Below are 22,399 nucleotides of genomic sequence, written 5' to 3'. Positions count from 1 at the left end.
CCCCAGAAGTAAAACGTTCAGAAGCCACCCCAGTCTCATGACGAGTCTTTGTGCGTGACTCGCGCCAAGCTGCCTCCTGTGCCTCATCCTTCTCAGCATCATCCTCCACTTCAGCCTCATCCTCCTCCGATGTCTCTAATGTTACTCCAAAATATTCATCAAGGTCAACATCAGCATAATAGTCGTCACCCATCATCAGCATAACAGTCGTCACAAACTCCTCACACTATTTATAGTTTAAGTTAGAATTAATGTATTTAATTAATATGTTAGATTAAGTTAAGAAGTCCTTTATTAAGTGATGTCTCATTACACTTAAAATTCTAATTTAATTACACTAAAAAATTAATATCAAATTTATGGCCTAAAATGAAAAGTGCGAGTAACATGGGACGGAGGGAGTATATATACATGAAAATTTGTAATAATTATAGGATGGAGGTGAAGAGGGGCAAATGTCCCACATGCTTAAGGCTGGAAAGACATGAAGCGACATATCATGTACTCCTCCACTATTGTCTTCTTACTGTTTCTCTGTCTGTTTTTATTATTAGAACCACTATTATCTTCTAACTGCCTGATTGCTCTTCATCAACCTCCTCTAGATCTCTTGTTGCCTTCTGTTTGCTACCCATTATAACTAAAGATCATTCCATATTTATTGAACAATTACAATCAACACCATGAAAACAAATACTTATGTACTTTTTAGAATACAAATCAATAACCACATAAATTGCACAACCAATATTGAACCAAACAAGTCATAAAACAACAAAATGCAATCACTAACACATTAATCAGCTTCAGATTAATATAAATATAAGTAATAAATCATGACTCAATGCACAACAATCAAATCACACCCAATATTGAATCAATCAAATTTTATGGCAAAAAATGCAATATCTATCACATTAATAATCTTGAAAATTCATTAAAATCGATTTATAGCTTATACAACAAAACAGTCTATGTTAACAACAACTAAATAGGCAATCGTGCTAGCACAAAATCAGGAAAAAGTAAGCCATCATTCTAGCAGAAAAATGCAACAAAAAATTATAACAAATCGCTTGCAAAGCAGAGCATTAAATGATAGTTACCAAACAATATCATTAAACAAAAAATGCAATCACTTGAACCGTTATAAATTGCGACAAAAAACTGAATAGACCAAATCCTCAACAAGCAAATAATCGAGAGCAACAATACAATAAATTAACCCTAGTAATGCAACCAAACAAGTAACAAACCGATTAAACATATAGCATGAATAATCAACACAACAAACTATCATCAAATACAAATTGAAATCAAATAATCTGCACAAAATTTTTAACAAAAAAAGCACAAACCAATTCCTTCACAAGCAAATAATCGATACCAAAAATGTAATCAACTAAACCAAAAATGGTGGTAAGTTGTCAACTTAAAGTACCCCTGATATGCAATATATTGTACATAACCATGCAAGTCGAACTCCGTTCTTTAAATCCAATCTCATGCGCCCATAGAGAGATAAGACGTCCCAAGAATGGTGGTATGTTGTCAACTAAGACCAATCCTACACAACTAGACGCTAAAATGAGTGGATGAGATTAAATCTCACGAATTTCAATAAATAGGTCATAAAATATCAATAAAGGGGTAAGATCGTCAAGTTGTAAAATAATTAGTATAATATTCTTGGTTTTTCTAATATCAACATAATGTATTAAAAATATCAACACAATGACATGCATTTCAACATAAGTACATGAAATATCAACACAGTTTTATTGATACTGTACATGCATTATATTTAAATTTTTTGATGTATTTGTTGATATAAAATTGGTTATCAACATTTACAAAAATTGACATAAAAATTATAAATATTTATCATCCGATCATCGTCGGAATATATGCAATTGAGATTTCGTTGGAATCCTTATAAATTGCTACATTTATTTGGTATATTTATTGCGAAAAATAATTTAAATCGAAAGAGTTATGTAAATTTAAAGTTTTGAGATAATTTTAAGGAGAGATGAAGTGGTTAGTTTTAACTACCATACACGTAAGAATTGACATTATTATCTTTTTTATTTTATTTAATAATGTTTTTAGTTTTAAATATAATTCACTTATCATTATTTCCACTACTAAATTTCTAAATATGATATAGCTAAAGATTGATCTTAGGTAGGAAATAAATATTAAGTAACAATTGATCACATTTCATATATATATACACACTTTTTTTTCTCTCATTTTATATAATTTGAGTTATTTGAGTTATGGGTACTAGGCCCGATTGTCAACTAAAAAGAAAAATATTTCAATATTTATTGGTTGAAATTTGACAACCAAATTGTCCCACTAAACTCACTCTTCATACGTTGTAGAGCAGTAGTATAGTGGTGGAGTATTTCTATTTTTTTTTAAGTATAGTGGAGTAGTAAAATATTACTGGTGCCAATTATTATTAGCATTATTTTTGTGTTTTTAGATTCAAGCATCGCTTTCTCTGTCCACTCCCAGAATAAAACCCTAGCTTTCTCCTTTTTCTCCCTGAACGCTAAATTTCGAAATCGGACGACAATGTCGACGCCGGAAGAAGCCGGAGTGACCGCTAATGCCACCGCATCTTCGTACGGCGGTAGAGGAGTCGGAGGGAAGTTCCGGAAGAAGCCTTTTCGTCGACAAGCGACGCCGTACGACCGCCCTCCCACCGCCTTTCGTGATAACAACACTAATAGCAACGGTAGTGGCAGCTGGTTAACGAAGCTGGTCGTGGAGCCCGCCTCTAAGCTCATATCATATGGTGCTGACCGCTTTTTCGGTTCTGTCTTTCGTAGACGCCTCCCTCCGCTGCCCCCTCCTCAGCCACCAGGTGATATGCTTATTCTGGTTTCTCAGAGTGTGTGATTGGTTTCTTTTATGGGTTCCATTGGCCAAGTTTGTCGATTTCATGTTACTTTTGTGCTCTTTCAATTTAGTATCTGATTTAGGGACGGGATATGGGATGTTCATATTAATTGGACATCAAATTCCGGAAAATGTTCCAAAATTGGCATTGAATTGTGTACTTTTTTGTATCTAAAGCTGTAAACTGATTCATCGGCTGGAATGCTTTGTGTGTTGAAGCTGGTTTATTATGTTCGCATCATCAATAATAATGTACTCATCTTCTTTGAATCAGCCTCCAGCTAGTAATTGTGTTTTTTTTAGTCAATTCTTTGTTTTTTGTACTAAAACATCAGGTGTAAATAGAGTTGCATTATCTCGAGATTCTTTGCCAAGTTTACGGATGAACTTCATTGCAGCTGTTACTGTCTTATAATGTCTACTTTTTGCATTTTGGTCTAATGTGCTAGATATCACGTGTTCTTGTGGCAATAGCATTTCTTAGCATGAGCACTGGACCACTTGAGCTGTGATATCTCACAATTTATCTGTTTTCTGATATAATTGACTAGTTCTTTGTATGATTTCTTAACATGCGTCGTCTAATGGTTTACCAGAGTCAAATGCTCAAGATGGTTTACCAGAGTCAAATTCTCAAGATGGTTTATCAGAGTCAAATTCCCAAGAGAGTGATGGGGATCAAGGGACATGTCTTAATGTAAGATTTTGCATGGATTTCATTTTCCTTAGATTTATCTTGTGCTGATATATGTTTGGATCGCTCCATTGTGTTGTATTACTGTATACAGAAAAGTTTCAACCTGTAATTGTTAATTAAAAATACTGTGGGGTGTAGTGATAGTGTGACTTCAGGAAGAATGATAAATTTTTCCGAGTTTAAAATAGTTCATAACTTTTGTGGATTAGCACTTGTATGTGTACTTTTAGGGACAGTTTGATGTTTTGTTATATTTCCTTTAGTTGATTAGTTGATGTCTTATTGTTAATAAGGTAGACTGAGAAGTATTCTAAAGTACATTCATGCTTACCAGATTAGATTTCTCTTAAGGCCACTTTTAATTTGATGTAGATAACTTAATGTTCCCGAGGTATTAGTCCTCATTGGTAAATGTTTATTGAAAATATACCATGTTACTCAGATCTGCATAAAAATATTGGAAAATTTAGCATCAATCTGCACTCGATGTATCCATAAACATTTAGAAAATTTTGTTGAATAAATGCTTACTTATCTGTAGGTGTTAACATAAGGTTGGCTGCATCATTTATTGTTTTTAGTGCTCAGCTGGATAAATTCATAATGGTATCTTTCTTTATGTAGTAGATTAAAAGATTAGTACTGTATTTGCTTTAGTCTCAAATTAAAGTGCCAACTTTCTTAGCAATTTGACCTCAGTGGTGTTTAATAGTGAGGTGAATGAATGCATAGAATTCTCGACTGATCAAGTTCCACAAAGTTGTACACTCCCTCCGTCCCATAAAAGTTGTCTCACTTTCCTTTATAGTTTGTCCCACTAAAGATGTTTTTTTAGAAAAAGTTCTCTCTCACAATAATATAAATATTAATATTTTCTCTTTCCACCTAACACACAAAACAAATCCTCCTAAGATCTGTGCCGTCCCACAAGTGTGACATCTATTGTGGGATGGAGGGTGTAAATTTTTATTCAATTTCTGGATAACCACTACGGTTTTGTTGATAGGTTCAGCTGTTAAAGTTTTATCCATTTGACATCATATAGTATTATAGTCTTTTGGCTCTTATGTGAGGTGTTGGCTTAATACTAGTGGCTGGTGCCTTGCCAAAATCAGCCAAATTTTCCATTTTGAATTAATCCTGTTCTAGTATATCCTATCTAATGCTTTTGTCTTTCAGAATGTGCAACAATTGATTGATACTTTTGCTTTTTTATTGAAGAGTCATAGAGATGAACAAGAGCCCAGAATTGGTCAGTGCAGCCAGCCAATAAATAATTCTAGCAGCCATGGAGTCACAGTCACTGAGCTTGAGCATTTGTTGAAGCAAAAGACCTTCACTAGGTAAAGTTCTTTAATGGATGCCCTCATTTATACTTATGCGACTCAATGTTTTGATACATGAGCTTTCTACTTTATGGTAGTTCACTAACCATATTTCATTCTAGTATCTTCCAGTATGCTCTTGCTCTTGCATACTTGTTTTCATACATTAGTAAATCGATCTTCTGACATGCATTTTGTATGTTCACTCTTGATGCAAAATTGGTAAACTATGAGAGAGAAAGAGATAGAGTGGGTAAAGTAGGAGAGAGAAAGGGAAAGTGTGGACAAAGAAGGAGAGAAAGATAAAATGTGAGTAATAAATTGGGAGTAACTTTTCATTTTTAGTATGGGACTAATTTTGGTGGACAGACGGAAATGAAAAGATGAGGCTATTTTTGTTGGACAGAAGGAGTATTATTTTACTGCTCATTTTATGACACCATTACGACACTGTATTCCTTGGACATATTTTGACAATTGATAGTTGATATCAATATCAATTGCTGTAGTCGAGCAATTGTTGATATTTTTTGTTTGTACATTAATATGAAACACTCCTTTCGATTTCACGATTTTAACATCCAATTTCTAATGTTCGTGTTGCCTGATGTGTTACTCTGTTTTCTGTTGATACTGTGTATGCGTATAATAATTAATCCCAGATGGTGAGTTTCATCAAAGGTTGGACATTATAATTAATGTGTCATTACATTGACCACTTCCTCGTTGGTTTATGCAGGTCTGAGATTTCCTATCTGGCAGAACTTTTGCAGTCACGAGCTGCAGAAGTGTCTCCTGGGGATGCAAGCCAAATCAATGTAGTGTCTGTTTTAGATTCTAGCAGGCAAAAAGAATTTGGAAGCGGTATATCAGAAGGAAACAAGAATGATGGGATTGAGTCATCGGCTATAGTACTTACTCCTATAAACAATTCAAAAGTAAGATAAACTGTGTCAGATCTAGTCATGTCCACTTTTATTTTGGTCCTCCCAATTTTCAAGAGCTGAATAAATTATTATTACCCAATTAAATGTCATCAGGTGCTTGAGAATGATATTGTTTCTCCAGCTGAACTTGCTAAGTCTTACATGGGAAGTAGGACGTCACAAGTTTCTCCATCATTGCTAGGAATGTGCAATCAACTTGGTAACGATGGCACACGGTGGCTTGCTGATACACTTAATCCTCCAAAGTCACCTATTGTGTCACTGGCTAGGAGAAGTTCTGTTGGCTTGAGTGCTGCAGAAAATGTTTATATAACCCCACGACCCCGAGGCAGATCGGCTATCTACACCATGGCTCGCACTCCATACTCAAGAGTTAATCCAACTTCTATATCGAAGGTTCACCTATACTATTTTATTACAAAATAATTCTTTTACGTTTCTATGGCTCTCTCTTCCATAATACTCTGTTCGTTTCAGAGAAGTGGAATCAACAGTAGTGGTTTTGCTGGGCCATCAACATCAACGTCATCCCTTTCTCCACTGGAGAATGATGGAAAATTTGACTTGCAGCTGGGGGTAAGTGTGGATAATGACTTCTTTTTAATTTTTAAGATCGGATTTTTACTATTCTTGTAAGATGTTGTCAGCTGTTCTCATGGTTCCTATTTTGCTTGCCAGACCTTAAAGCGTAGAAGTTCAGTGTTGGATGCTGAGATTGGCTCTGTTGGTCCTATTCGCAGAATCAGACAGAAATCCGATTTATTGGCATCTAGATTTCATCACAATGCTCATGGAGTGGGAGTTGGCTCGCATGCAAAGCAGAAGCCTCAAATGAATGGGGAAGAAAGGAACAAGACCTTGAAAAATAGTGGAGAAAATGAGAATGAGAGTGTCCCAAGAACCAGTTATGCTCATATTCCTTCCAAGTCTAAAGAAGTTGCTGCCAAAATATTGCAGCAACTTGAAAAGATCAGCCCAAAGGAAAAATCTCCAGTGTCAAAGTTAGTGGCAATGCAGGAGAACTCATCTTTAAAGTTGTTCTCGTGTAGGCTCCCCGGACAGGCCCTCTGCAGCATGGAGGATGTAGGCACTTCAAAGTTGCTATTGAACGCCCAGGATGATCTTAAGTCTGTGAATCAGAACACACTGCCTGATGTTCACGAGTCTTCTCCCCGACAGCAAGGGAAAACAGAAGGGAATAATCCCAATGATTCCTTTATTCCTTCTGGCAGATGGAACTCTGTTCTGAACAATGATTCTGCAGTGTCCTTGAAGGCTTCTACTTCTGGCCTTGGAGCTGGTGATTCTGTTATGAAGAATGGATCATCCCTACCTCAAAAGAAGAGAGCTTTAAGGATGAGGACAGAAGAGGTACACATTGTTTAGCTCTAGTTTTATGGATGCATGCCATATATATCTGTCTTCTCCATATATAAATTATATTTGTCAATGGTTGCATTTGTTTACAGTACTAAAGCTGGTGCAGTATATTTTATTTTCTGAAGATTGTAATCTGCTGGCTCTATTCAGAGCTGGCTTGTACACATCTTGTATATTGTCTGATTGTCTTACATCTTTTCACTAAATATCTATCAATACAATTAAGTAACTAGTTTAATAGTTCTCTCTTATATATCCATCGCTGTATCTTGCCAATGTATTTGTTGTGGTGGAATTTTCTAGGGTTCCTTGGAGCTTGCTGATGCAGAGCGCAATGGACCTTCATCAAAGTCTTTATCCAATAATAATAAAGGGCCTTTTGAGTACTTGCACACCAAACCTGCTGGAGATGCCAAAACAACTCTCCAGTCGGAAGATAACTCATCTACGGGACTTAGTTCGAGGAGTACAAGCGAACTTACCTCTGGGGCAGTCACATTTGAAAAGGGGACTGGTGTCATTGCCATCCCTGCATCAGAAGGAAAAAATGCTGCTACTTCACAATCTCAAATTCTTGCTTCATCAGTTCCTGCATTTGATAAGGCTAAGGAAGCGAATAGTTCTAATTTGTTCAGCTTCAGCTCTAAAGCTGCTGATAATTCTCCTTCATTTCCTTCTGGATCCACCAAAAGGGCTGAATCCGCTGAAAGATCAAGCAGGTTAGTTGTTTTGTATGGTTTACATCAAGTGTCAAGTTTTTGCGATTGTCTTCCATCTTAATATTTTAAATGCATGTTCAGCTTGGCCAATACTTTGATATCAGTTGGCTCTGAAGTCAGAACTTTTGATTCAGAGACAGGATTTCATATGAAGCCTGGAAAAGTGGTAGATACTAATGGAAAATGTGATGATGGTTCTTCTGTGGCATTAACTGGGCCACTTGTTTCAAGATCTTCTCCACTATCTTTTCCTGCAGCTTCTTTTGGTGATATGCATTCGACATCCACGGGTAGTGCTCCCCTGTTTACCTCTTTGACCAGTTCTGCTAACTTTCTCTCCACTGGTGGCAGTACCAGCAAAGCAGTCCCCTCTAGTGGAAGCATTTTTGGAGGTGCAGAAAAATCTCTAGGTTCTGGTGGACCTCTTTTCAAATTTGTTTCTTCCGTAGATCCGCCAACTACAGTATCAGTAGCACCAGAAACTAGCGTCTCAGAGACAGCAGATCAGAGAGCCAAAATAGACATAAATCCAAGTTCTGGCACCTCAAGTAACTCATATTCTACTGTTGCAGCAGCAACAACTGGCTCTACTAATAGCATTTTTAAGCTTGGTTCTTCTTTAAGTAATTCAATGGGAAGCAGTCTTCAAAATTCCAACTTTGCTATTGCCACCAAATCTCCAGTTTTTGGTGCTGGTACCATCTCACAGGGCACATCACCAGAGTCTGTTCCATCTGCATTAGTTCCAGCACATAACATGAATACTGACTCTTATCTTGGTTCAGTGCCAACTCCGAGCATCAGTATTGGTTTTAGTTCATCGACTTCCACATCAAATACCACCTCTCTTGTCCCTGATGTTGGGCCAACACCGAGTTTATTCAAATTCGGTGCAACTTCGGCTGCTGTTTCAGAAGGATCTACTGTTAGCTCCAGTGCTAGTGCAACTTCTAGCCCATTCAGTTTTGGTTCATCTTCTTCAACCACTACAGTCTGTTCAAACAGTGCTACTGCCCCACCAGTATTCGGTTTTGGTGGTACCACAGTTTCTTCAGAAGCGATTAATACAACTAGCTCCACTAGTATGGCTTCTAATGTCTTTGGTTCTGGTTGGCAAAGCAAAAATTCCCCATTATTTGGTTCTCCACCTTCTGCCTCTCCCCAGTCCTCAGGATTTTTATTCTCTGCTTCTGCAAATGCTGCACCACCCATGGCTTTCAATTCATCCAGTGGTACCTCGTCGGGTCTGATTTTCTCATTCACTAGTGCATCTGCTTCCCCGTCTCCGCCTGTGCTTGGTAAGTCGCCAGTTGGTGGTGGTTTTGCAGCCTCTCCTGGGAATAACGATAAGATGAATGCAGAAGACAGCATGGCTGAGGATCCAGTGCCGTCATCTTCACCTACTCCTGTATTTGGCCAAGCATCTGCTTCCCCTGCCACACCTACCTTTGCATTTGGATCAGTTGCTCCACCACAAAACAATCTGTTCATGTTCAACAGCCAGCAAAATCAAGTACCCTTACAGAGCCCTTCTTCCTTCCAGGCATCAGGCAGTCTAGAATTCAATGCTGGAGGCAGCTTTTCACTGGGAAGCGCGGGAGGTGACAAGTCAAAGCGGAAGATTGTGAAAGTTAGTAGATTGAAGAATCGGAAGAAGTGAAGATGTAAACAATGGTATTAATGAGGTTAGTGGTTGGATTTTATTAAATCCCCAGTCAATATAATGAGTCAATCAGCTGGTAATAGATCTGTTTTTTTCTTGTTAGTAGTATAGCAAAATTTTGATAGGCAAATAGTGTTACAGTTTGTCCGTTGTAGGAATAGTGGTGGTAAGCTTTCATGTGTTGAGCCTTGTAATTGTGTAATTGACTTGGCTTCGAGTGTACCATAATGGAAAAATACTCAGTTGTCAGCCTATAAGCCAAACCCTTCCCATGTTCTATATTTTGTGGATGTGACAGTAAATACTTACCCAAATTGGAATATACCGTATATGTTTCATATTCTTCTTCATTATTGATGTGATGCATATGTAATATGCACGTACGAGATCGCTTATACTATCTAGAATTCTTAATTGCACTACATCTATGAATGACATTCCAGGTTCGCCAATTCTTTACGAAAAATTATTCTTATAATATTACTAGAAAATAACACGAATTGCTGATTAAGCGATATTTTTTAATGGGTAAGTAAGTTTGTTCGAGCACACGGTTATTTAGTGATTTTAGTTTGACAATATTATTTCTTACTTCCCCGTCCATGAAGAGTATGCACTATTTTCCTTTTTATCCGTCCTCAAATAATATGAACATTCTAATTTTGAAAAATCTCTTCTCTCTAATGAGGTGATACTCATTCTCACTAACAATACTTAAAAAACTCTATCTGTCCCTCTTACTTTACCAATAATGCATTAAAGCCCGTGACAAACCCAAAGTTTATACTATTTGGGGACTGATGGAGTATTTATTTAAGAGTGTACTACATGTCCTACCTAATATTTCACTTTTGCATAAAAATGATACCTAGAAACACATTTTTATATTTTTTCCATGGAGGACATTTTTAGACATACATAATAAATGACCTAAAATGATATCATAAAAATATTGTTTCTTTTTCTTCTATTCTTCTTTCCTAATTCATTTCTTCTTTATTTAATTGGTGTGCACAATTTGTAGGCAAAATTTTTAATTTTTTAAAAATAAAAGTAAAATATTGTTCAATATATCACAATTTCATTTTTGTAAAAATTTTTAGTTAAACATTAGTAGATGTAATAGTGGATCATGATTTTTTTAAAAAAAACTTGTGTGATATTAAATTTCATTATTCAAACATTTATTTATAGAACACCATGGTATGTGTATCCTTCTTCTTCATGATATTTGATTTTTTTTTAGAAAAATCTTAGTAATAAGAGAAATAAAGATAAATTAAAAGGTTTCATCTTCATACGATCTTTAGCTTCAAAAAACATAACCCATTATTTCGAGCTCATTATATCACACTAAAAAAAAGAAATGGAAAATAGAACGAAGAAGAAATAGAAACCGAAGTAGAAAAAAGAAAGAATAAAGGAAGATAAAGAAGAAGAAATAGAAACTGATGAAGAAGAAAAAAGAAAGAAGAAGAAAGAGAAATCACATGTTTGGTAGTATTACTATTTAATTTAAATTTCTAAAATTATTCTTCATGGCCCAAATATCATATATTTGGTACTCAGAGTCATTTTTGTCACGAAATAAAAAAACGATACGAAATAAAGATCTAAGTTTCATTTTTATGCATCAAATATGTTATTTTAATACTCCCTCCGTCCCGCTTTAGCAGTCCTATTGACTTTTCTGCACTCGTTTTGTAAAAATGATAATAAATAGTTAAAGTGGAGAAATAATAAAGTAAAAAGAGAATAATATAGAGAAGAGTCTTATCTACATTATTCTCTTTTTTACTTTATTATATCTCCACTTTAACTATTTATTATCATTTTTACAAAATAAGTGCAGAAAAGTCAATGGAACTGCTAAAGCGGGACGGAGGAAGTAACTAACTGCTCATTGTGAAAAATTGGAAGTGCGACACGGCGTCGTTCGAGAAGTGTAAAGGTTTTCTAAGATTTAAAGCAGCAGGCAGCAGGGTAGGGCATTTGTGAGCGATTGCGGCGCGATGAGATGGAGGAAGGGTCTAGTGTGCGCCGCGCAGCGACTAGTGTCGCGACCGTTTTCGTCGACGGCGTCGTACACTGTCAATTCAATCATTCTTCGCTCCCTCAAAGACCACTATCTCGAGGTCTCCAAGATGACTCCACCTCCGGTACCCAATTTTTCTCTCTACTTTCGTGTTCCTGCTAATTATTGCTGATTGAATACGACGAATCCTACATTCACTTCATTTTTTCCTTAACATTTTTACTTTACAATATAGCCTCAAGTTACAGTTAGATAGAATTAAATCAGAAAGACGAGGTGTTGTAGGTATACATTTATTTTGTGTTCCAGTTAGTGTTGAATCGGCTGGGAACTACCTATGAGGGTTATGAAGTGCATTGGCTTATCCACAAATTACTTTTTAAATGCATAATGGATCAGGACATTATTCTTTCATGCTTGTAAGCAGATGGATCTGAAATCTATTCTATTGGACTGTTTGTGTTTTTCTGAAATCCTGCTAAACTTCTTCATGAGATGATGTTCACCTGTAGATACCTTTTTGGCTTACTTATTCTAGTTAGATTTTCATATTTCTCAGAAGATTAGCCCACCTTCTCCATACCAAGTTGTAAAGGGGGCACTTGATACTGGGGGCCCTGTTCTCAGGCGCGTGTTTGGAGATGAGGTGGTCAATGTATCAGTTATGAGAATGGTTGACATCATTCCAGGAGGTTCTGCTGATGATTATGGCAATGACAACATTAATCAGTTATTTGTTCATGTTGACATTGCTAAGCCAGGGCAGCAAGATTCTCTGCATTTACTTTGTGGAATGTATCCAGATGCTCTTGGGATTCATTCTGTTTCACTCAGACCAAAAGCAGAGTCTGGAGGCTTCCTTGCAGTTCCATCTAAATATCATGGTCCAGTCTTTGAGTAAGTGAATTTTCTCCCTACATGTTACAAGCTTTTATCTGTTGTGATATCAGGGATGAGTTACAAGCTTTTACCATTAGCCACTTAGATTTGAGTTATCTGCAAATACCCAAAGATTAGATTCTGAATATGAATTGTAGTGATAAGAAAGTGACATGATGTCAGGGTATCATAACATAAATTTGTCACTTCACTTAGACTTGGTAATTGGTATCTTAAATTGTTAATACACTTGAATTGTCTGATGAGACAAATACTATTTTTAGATACATGAATTTTTATATGGTGGTAGCTTTTTATAGAACTGATGGTTTGGAATTTTATCATGCTAGAAGTGGATTTGCATTATGACACTCGTATCATTTTCATGAACAGTTTCTCAATTGATGAGTGCATTTTTTGATCAATTGACAGAGATGTAGATGAAAAGATTCGAGATGCTCTCCATAGCTATATTGAAGAGCGTGGAATAAACGAGAGCCTATTTCCATTTCTGCAAGCTTGGCTTTATGTGAAGGATCACCGCAATCTCCTGCGATGGTTCAAAACTGTTGGCACTTTTGTCAATGACAGCCACCAAGCCCTACCGTCATAAAGAATTTATCAGTGGTCTTCTCAACTTATTGTCAATTTACGCCAAATCCGAAAAGAAAATATATTATGGGTAGCTAGCTAGCTCTTTATCTTTTGAAGTGGACCTAGTCAGTAGTAGTATTTCTTTGGTATCAAAATCATTTTGATTTGAAGGTATAATTTCTCTCTGGTTGGCATATGGCAGTAGCATATTCATATAACTGTTCTGATTTCTGTGATAGTGTGGGTGCTCAATTAACAAGATATTAGTATTTGGTTGATGACTTGATGTGTATACTACTATATCACATCATGTTTCGTGAGTGGAACTGTTAGCGCTGACTTTTTAAATTCCAATATTAATGTGCAAAATGTTAAAGTGTGCTGTGTCAGATGATAGTGTTATTTTATTGTTTCTTTGTGAATATATGATGTCCATTCAATATGAGAATAAAATCATTAAGACTTATCATAATACCGAAGATCATAGGGTTCGTTTGGATTGTAGAAATATAATTTGGAATTGGAGTTGAAAAAAATATATTTTTACAATTCCAAATCCATTAGGAAATTGAATTGATTATTAAAAATTAAATTTGAAAGAATTGTGCATACACACAATATATAGTTCACACATATACTACACATACTCATTAAATGCATAGACTGCAAAATCCACTAGATACATTAAACCACATAAAATACAAACACAAACGAAAAATTGGGACTATTTTTTGGTAAATTAACAAAAATGATACCACCAGAGTTGGAAAACAATAAAAATATTTTTCAATATTTCCAATCTCATGAATTTCAATTTCTTGATCCACCCTCGTCACGTGCGTAAGCACGCCAAAGGTGCGGAGGTGGCGCGTGCACAACTACATGCTTATCAGATAAAGACAAAGCTTCGTGCTTAAGTCATCCGTTGAGACGCTGCCTTTGCCCTAAAATTATGAGGCCCCACCCTTTTAATTATTGTAATTATAAGTAGGGATATTTAAATTGACTTAATAATTAATTAATAATGTGCACGTAAGTTTTAGTATGCGTTCGAGCAGGCGAATGTTTAATGTTCATTGCACGATTTTGAAAAGAAAATAAAAATGACTTGTATGTATTGGGTTGGTACATAAATAAATTATTCTGGGCCAAGTGTATTCTCAAAGCACATTAGAATTTAAATGTCATTTATGATTTATCAGATCTATAATGTCATGATTAAAATGAGACGTATCAACTCATCCATATCCTTTCTTATTTTTTCTTATAGTTTTTTCTAAGAGAGAGTCAACCGTGCAATTACTCTTTTCTCATTGCAAGGTGTTTGTGTGAGAGACGCCTCTCTACTCTCTTACTTATGGATAAATAAATTTCATAAAAACACAGATTCTTCCAACACGAAGTTATCGTGGCTCCAAAGGAAATAAACCACAGTTTTGAATATAGGGAAATTATTCTGGTTGCAGATTCACTTTATATTTAAGTTTGTAGTTTAAATTTACGTCTATTAGTCACAGGTCATTTTAATGGGCCAGATATGTAGGCAGCCAAAAATATGGAGTAGAAGGTAAAGTCAGCAAGTATAATCATGGAGTGCTCGATTTTCAATTTTGGGTAATGATAATATACATAATTGCACGTGCATAATTTAACATTTTTAAATATTTTATATTAAAACTTAATTTGTATATTTTAATTGATTTAAAATAATTTTCATATTAATCATTTTGCAATACTTCAAAAAAATTTAAAATTTTAACTTAAATATTTGTAAAATTAAAAAATAAATATATTTTTTATTAAAGATTATATAATTAATTCGAATCAAGTTCGAAATGATGTTACAATTTAACATAAAATTTCTATATCACTTCTTTCTTATTGCTACATTTTATAATACAATAAATAATAAATCAATTTTTAACTAAATTCAATTAAATTTAAAATTTTAAGAAGATTATGTACATGTAAAATTTATGTACATTTATCTTTTCTCTTCTATATATTTTTTTAGTCAAAAAGACATTTTGATTTTGGGGTCCCTTTTATGCCCACAAATTACAAATATAACACGAATTATGAGGGCCACTTTAGTTGATTTTTTTAAAAAATGATTTGTCCCCGGTAGTTTTTTCTTTACATTTCGGTAGAAAATGTTGTTATAATTAAGGCGCCTAATATCGATCTACTTTTGCAAAATTTATAAGTGAGTCAAAGTTTAAATACAATCAGCTGAAAACAATAATCAACCTGCTATTGTAGAATTACGAACGACAACTTCTTAACAACAATAGTCTTTGACGATGATTAAGAATATAGTAATAAAAAAATTGGGTTAAATGCTAGTAAAAGTTTCAAGAGTTTGGGAGTCATTTTCCAAAATTTGTCGCAGAGCATATGAAACTCTCATAATCATGATCGCATATGACCGTCGAGGGTTAAATATAGGTATAATAAAATTACTTTATTCCATCAGTTTTGAATAGAGACTATGATTATTAATCTTTTTTCCTCATTTTCGCAGCAAAATTATTTAGAGCCAAAACCTAAACTATTTTATCGTTCTATTTTAATAATTTGCCAATAGTTTAAATTTTAAAATTTGTTTTTATTAATATAAATCTGAAAAATAATTAAGTATTTTCAAAATATTCATTTGTAATTTTTTCAGAGGTATGTGACCTCATACTACTATGTTTCTATATTATCACTAAATGTGTATGCAACGCTACAAATAACAATAAAAAATGCGAATATTGGAACAATTTAAACATGTGTCATAAACGAGAATCGAATTTTATGTTTCTTTTAGCAAGTATCCCTAGCTAATATTTAAAATTCTAAATATTTTGATTACATTAATGAGTTATCTAGACGAGTACTTGGCAACTTTAAAATAACTCAAATTCCAATTAAGGATTGGCGATCCTAAACATTCATGGATCCTAACAAAAGTTTAGCAGAAAATGAAAAGAAAATCCATTACATTATTAAATGGAGTATAAAATAAGGATGGTATATATAAAGATGGAAAACTTTGTTCAATATATGTGGTCCGGTTGATATTTGTATAGTGCATTAGTATAGAGTTTGAAAGAACAAAGAACTTTAACATGTGGCTCAAATTTGTTGCTTTAGAGTTGCATCAATGTATGTGCATTTCCTCTGGATTTTTGGTTCTCGTCGAAATTATTTTTAGGTAATTGAATAACTTAATAGGGCAATAGGTCACCCCATTAGATTATTGCACTCTTCTCCAATAGTTTATTTAACATTTTTTTAAATATGAATTTGGGGCCATGAAGAATATTAGGTATGGGTGTATGACATGTATACATACAAATTGAGAGAATTCTCCTTACTTTTGATACCAAATACTGAAATACTTACGTACAACATTGTAAAATGCGGAATATTATTTGAAGATGATTTTACTGTGAAACTACAAGAGTAATCATGATTAAATAAGCCCTAATAATCAATTTACCAACGAAAAGTAAAAAATAATGACATCAAACCTTTCATTTGCACCTACTCAAATGACTTAACAATCTTTAGTCAAGTCACCACCTGTGTGTTGTCTTCTTTGCTATTCGTTTTTGGATTTCTAAATATGGTGTCTTGCTTGTTGGATTGTTGGTTCTGCTGTTGAGACGTGGTTGTCGTATGGCCTTGTTGTAGGTCTCTTAGTTCTACTACGTTGATTGTTAGTTGTTGTCAATTTTGGTTGTTTTAGCGGAACTTTCTTGCTTGCCACTCTTCGTTGGCTTTGTGCACTTTATACTTAATCAAAAAATAATACTCCATCCCGTTTCTAAAATTAGAACTCTTTCCATTTTTAGAAATTTCTCTCTGTATGAAATAAGACCCATTTTTCCACTAACATACTTTTTCTTTACATTTCTCTTAATTTATTTTTATATTAAAATTTATACCATTTTAAAAGTTTTTATTTTTAGGAAATGGAGTGAGTATTAATTCTATTTCCACGAGTTACTGAAGACAGACACACTCTATTTAGAAGTTTTTTTTTCTTTTTCCTTCAAAGAATATATTTTTGTTTGAGTTTATATTTACTAATTTCATTAAAAAGAAGCAAATATATATACTTTTCAATCTATACGTTTTAAAATCACACTTCGAATATATGTTCTTCAATAGCTATTTAATTTCATAGAATAGATTCACCATGACAGTCGAATTAAATTAACCCTGAGGACGAAACATTGTGTGTACCCTAATTCCGGTTTATCACAAAAACAAAAGAAAAAAATTACTTACCACCATAATTATATTTTGGCACAGGAATAATTTATTTACTAACTGTAACAAAGAATCCAATCAAGATTCTAATTAAACTGACTAGTTATCTATTTCTGATCTCTTTCATTAGATTTTGTTGAAATGATTTATGAAATACATTTAATTTGGAGTTCAGATTAATATACACATATATTCGCTATTATATTTATTCTTTTTAATATTTATTTCATTAATAGTCAACTATACAGAATATTAAATACTATATATGTGAACTGCATTAAATAAATTGCATATGAACGATGATGTTAAATATATTGATCATGCGTTGAATCTCATAATTATTTTTCTTCGAAAGTGGGAAACATGAACTTGGAAATGTCCCTTTCTTTACATTTTACAATGAAATGTTATAAAGATAAAATTATGATGTTAGTATATCTTTTGCTACTTCTTTCTTAATTCATTTTATTTTATGCTCTAAGTTGTTACTTGCACTGAGAGAACTTCTCAGATAATAATCATAATTTGCTCTAAAATATTAGTATTCATAATATTGCCCCACTAATTAGTGTTTAAAATGTACTTCTCCAGAATATTAATATGAGAGTTGTATTTATACAATGATTGAATTGTTTCGCATCGGATTCTCGACTTCACATTATGTTTCAGTATTTTTCATTATTACTTATACAGTATACCATGTGAATGTATAATTTCATATCAACAAGTACGTGGAGAATAATAGTATTAAGATTTGAAACGGATAATTTCATATTGAAAAAGAATAATGTTGGGTTTCCTTTATAATTTTAAGTTGGATATAATTTCAAAGCTCTCTCTCAATATTCGTTATATATATGAACTTATATAGTAGTAAGCAGTATATGTTTATAGTAATACCTCCGTCCACCAAAAATAGATCTATTCGTGTATGACATGAGTTTTAATATAGTAGCAATTGGTAAAATAAGATTGAAGAGAAAATAATTGTAAGTAAGCCATGTTTGGTTGACGAGAAAAAAGTTGGAAAGGAAAATGATTCCTGGAAAAATGAATCCCAGAAAAATGATTCTTAATAACTTTACTTTCCAGTGTTTGAAAAATATCAAGATTTTATATTTTATATTTAATTTAAACACCAAACTAAAAATATACTACTACTTATTACCTTTTATATATAAAAAAAATAATACAAATTTTTTAATAAATTATTATTACAAATGATAATAATTATATTGATTGTTACTATGGATAATTTAAATATGAATATCCATCATAATATATAATAATATAATTTTCATAATAGTTACATGGATATTATAATCATAAATGGTTATAATAATAAATAGATGATTATTATTATTATTATTAATATTAATTATGGCTAATATAATCCAAATAAATTATATAATTTAAATTTCACTACGATTTTATTGATTAATTATTAATTTATAAAATAATAGTATTATTATTGTATCATTTATATTATAATTATATTTTAATTATTTAATAAATTATTAATTACTATTATGATAATAACAATTATAATAATATAGTTATAATTATGATAAATTTAATTATAGTTATTTATTATACTGAAATTATGGATGATTTATAATTTTAAATTATTATTAAAATATTGTATTTTATAATAATAATAATAATAATAATAATAATAATAATAATAATGTATTAAATACGTAAGAATCCTAAAGCTGGGAATGAGAATACCTAAGAAAAGCTAGGATTCTGAATCCTGGAAAGTTGTACTAACTTTCCTTGTTCACGGATTCTGATTACTTTTCCAATTTGATTAAAAACCGAAACAAACACAGGAATATAAAATGTAAGGAATCATATTACTTTCCCAGACAGAATCCTGACAACCAAACATGGCATAATAGATAAGTACTGTTAGTGGAATGTAAGATCCACAATATTAATAATATTTAAATGTTTAAACTTTATATTTAGAAATTGATCTAATTTTAATGGAAGGGAAAAAAAATGCAAAAATTAGTCTTTTTTTTAAAGATATAATATGCTACTAATATAATGAGGAATAGTTTATGTTATAAAATGGATATAGCTTCTTATAAAATTTTAAATGCACCGTTCGGTCCAACACCTATCATGCTAGTCCCCAAATTGCACCGAAAAAATATGTTAGAGTAGTAGTAATCCCTCCATTCTATAGTAAAAAAGTCATTTTGTCACTTTGGTACATTCCATAATAATAGAGTCATTTTCTTTTCTAGTAAAAGTCAATATATTTTTCTACACATACTTTACTTTCTCTTATTTTATTCTCTCTTCATGTTTCTACCTTTTTCATTTTCCACTTTATTCACCCTTTACTTAACTCACCTAACACAATTTTTCTTAATTTCCGTGACGAAAAAAAAACCGTCTCCATTACTATAGACAGAGGGAGTAATACTTTTTGGAAACGCATCTTATTATTATTTGTATTATTACAAATTTACAATACTATAAGTATTTTACTATTATTTTGCTTTGGCAATTGGCAATAGGTACAGGGAATATTTCCAGAATCGGACAGATGCTTCTTTATTCATGAGAGGGCCATCGGATTAGGATAGATCATAGATGTTAAATTGCAAATTTCATCCATTGCGTGTATAAAGTTAACTATGCATTTAATTCAAGTTTCATATTTCCAATTTCGAAATTAATACAATGACATTCATTTTTTAAATTAAAATAAAGCACAAATTGCCCCGAAAACTAAGGGTAAACCAGTACAAAGCAATAGATCCACAATAGCGAAGATACAACATAGCTAGAAGGTCCAAGAGGAGCATTCTCCAAACTCGAAGGTCTGCATCAAAGCGGAACATACGTCATTAACAAAGCTAAAAAACCACCCCCAGAAGGAATAAGAGTGTCCACTATAGGGGAGCCGCGGCCGGGCCACGGGAGAGCCGCGAGCCGCGGCTCCCTATAGTGCGGGGGGTGGGCAGCCGCGGTCGGGGGAGGGGGGGGGGGGGGGGGGGGGGCTACGATAGTGGCCTGGCCGCGGCGCTTGGGCGCGAGCCGCGGCCCTCCTATAGTGATGGCCACGAGCCGCGGCTCTCCCCTTTTCAGAATTTATTATTATTTTTTTTTTAATTTTCGAAATTTTTTCTATTCATACCTAAAATTCATAGCTTATTTTTACTCTACTCTCACACACAATTTACCCTATTCCCTTCAATTTGAATTTTTGTGAAATGCAAGGCGGAGACGATCCCGGTTATGGAGATTCAGGACAGGGGGACTTTCCACCCCCCCAACACTGGGGATCGAGTCCCACCCCTCCTCCATCCCAGATGTGGAGTCCGCCATCGCCGGCGCCGTGGCTACAAACACCCCAAAACCGGGGGCAGTCCTCGGCCTATCAGCAGAGATATGCGGGTCGTACCTAACCAGGGACGGGCGACTATCGACCCAACATGGACGCGATTAACTTCCCGTCCCAATTTCAATCCTCCCCATTTCAGAGTTGTCATTCTCCGCTTGATGAATCTGATAGATTCACATGGGAACAATTGATGGGGTCGCCTGATACCCCATTGCCGACGCTCGGTCGTGTAGAGACGGGGAGAGGAGGCGGTGGAAGAAGCGGTGGCGGGCGAAGTGGCGGCGGGAATGGCGGGCGAAGGGGCGGCGGCGGCGGGCATGGCGGAGGATCCGCGCGAGGTGGCGGCGACGGCGACGGTGGGCAGGGCGGCGGCCGCGGTGGTCGCGGCGATGGCGGCGGCGGGCAGGAAGGCGGCGGCGGTGGTCGACGAGGGTTTTTGTACACAGATGCCGAGTCCATTGCTATTGCGAGGGCATGGGACGCGGTGACGACAGATGCCATAGTTGGCACGGATCAGACCGACTTATGCTTCTGGCGGAAAGTCTTGGTGGTGTACAATGAATTCAAACCGTCGGGGAGCGTCGACCGTACACCCGATCAGATTCGGAAGAAGTTCGGCAGGATCACTACAACTCTTCGGAAGTTCATTGGTATATACGAGAACCAACTGCGCACTGCTGAGAGTGGCCGCAGCGAAGCCGACATAAAATCCCTGTCGATGCAGTTGTTCAATGTGCAAGTAGGCAAGAAGTTTACCTACTGGGCAGAATTCCTCGTTCTGCGGGACTCCCCAAAATTCAAAGCCATCTGCGAGAACGCGTCTGATTCTGGGCCAAGCCGTACAAGACAGGGCAGGGGCGGCAACTGCAGCAGTAGTAGCGGCGGTTCAAGGACCTTCGACCTCAACGACGAGGTCATGGAGGATCCCCCCCCCCCCCCCCGTCACTATCCCGGCGTCCACGGCCCTGGGTCAACAGTCCGCCATCCGAGCCGCTAGATCCGCCTCCGCCGCTGCCTCCCAACACTCTGCTGCGAGCAGATGATAAAGGAACTCAATGACACTCTGGCCTTGTATGAGAAGTCGACCGACCCGACTACCAAGATGATGTACTACGACCTTATAGTGAGGCTGAGGTCGTTGTTGGGGTGGGAGGACACGGCCGCGGCGGCGACGGGACCTCAGAGCGGTGGCGGTGGTGGTGACGATGATGACGTTGGCGGTGACGATGCAATGGGTGAAGATGAAGTGGCGGATTCTGATGATGAGACCGAGTAGTCGGCGATGGCGGTGTTTTTTTATGTTTTTGTTTGCGTGTTCCTAAACAATTTTCGTTGTATAATTTTACCCCGTTCTATAATACAACGAAGATTTGGTTTTCGATTTAGTTTTCATTAAATTATGCATTTTATTTAATTATTGTAGTCTAACAATTTTAATTGTAGTAGAATTAAAATATAGACAAAATGGAAAAAATAAAATTTTTGGTGGCTTGGCCATGTCCACTATAGTGATAAACATGGGCATTAGTGGCCCGGCCATCTATAGTGGACACTCTAAGGGGACAAGCCACAAACTCACCTTTAGTTAACCAACCACACGAGATAATTCATCTAGGATTA

The 22,399-nt window shown here is 35.1% G+C and overlaps 2 protein-coding genes across 2 annotated transcripts; both read left to right on the top strand.

The window, feature by feature from the left end:
• The first annotated feature begins 2,482 nt into the window (after positions 1-2,482).
• On the top strand, positions 2,483-9,994 carry LOC125205491 (uncharacterized). The gene is made up of 9 exons (XM_048104465.2): positions 2,483-2,878; positions 3,510-3,610; positions 4,832-4,953; positions 5,675-5,873; positions 5,976-6,278; positions 6,360-6,458; positions 6,561-7,253; positions 7,566-7,981; positions 8,063-9,994. Exons 1-9 carry the CDS (start codon positions 2,587-2,589, stop codon positions 9,639-9,641), a joined length of 3,804 nt encoding a protein of 1,267 aa, XP_047960422.1. The 5' UTR covers positions 2,483-2,586; the 3' UTR covers positions 9,642-9,994.
• Positions 9,995-11,608: 1,614 nt separating this feature from the next.
• LOC125203674 (Mitochondrial glycoprotein family protein) lies at positions 11,609-13,541 on the top strand. Its single transcript, XM_048102076.2, has 3 exons — positions 11,609-11,803; positions 12,239-12,576; positions 12,991-13,541. Exons 1-3 carry the CDS (start codon positions 11,657-11,659, stop codon positions 13,169-13,171), a joined length of 666 nt encoding a protein of 221 aa, XP_047958033.1. The 5' UTR covers positions 11,609-11,656; the 3' UTR covers positions 13,172-13,541.
• Positions 13,542-22,399: the final 8,858 nt, after the last annotated feature.

The sequence above is a fragment of the Salvia hispanica genome, chromosome 6 (genome assembly GCF_029641045.1).
Source record: "Salvia hispanica isolate PSC_SH4W2 chromosome 6, Shi_PSC_v1, whole genome shotgun sequence".
Classification (NCBI taxonomy): domain Eukaryota; kingdom Viridiplantae; phylum Streptophyta; class Magnoliopsida; order Lamiales; family Lamiaceae; genus Salvia; species Salvia hispanica.
The sequence above is the reverse complement of the archived record's forward strand: the minus strand, read 5'-3'. Positions and strand labels throughout refer to the sequence as shown.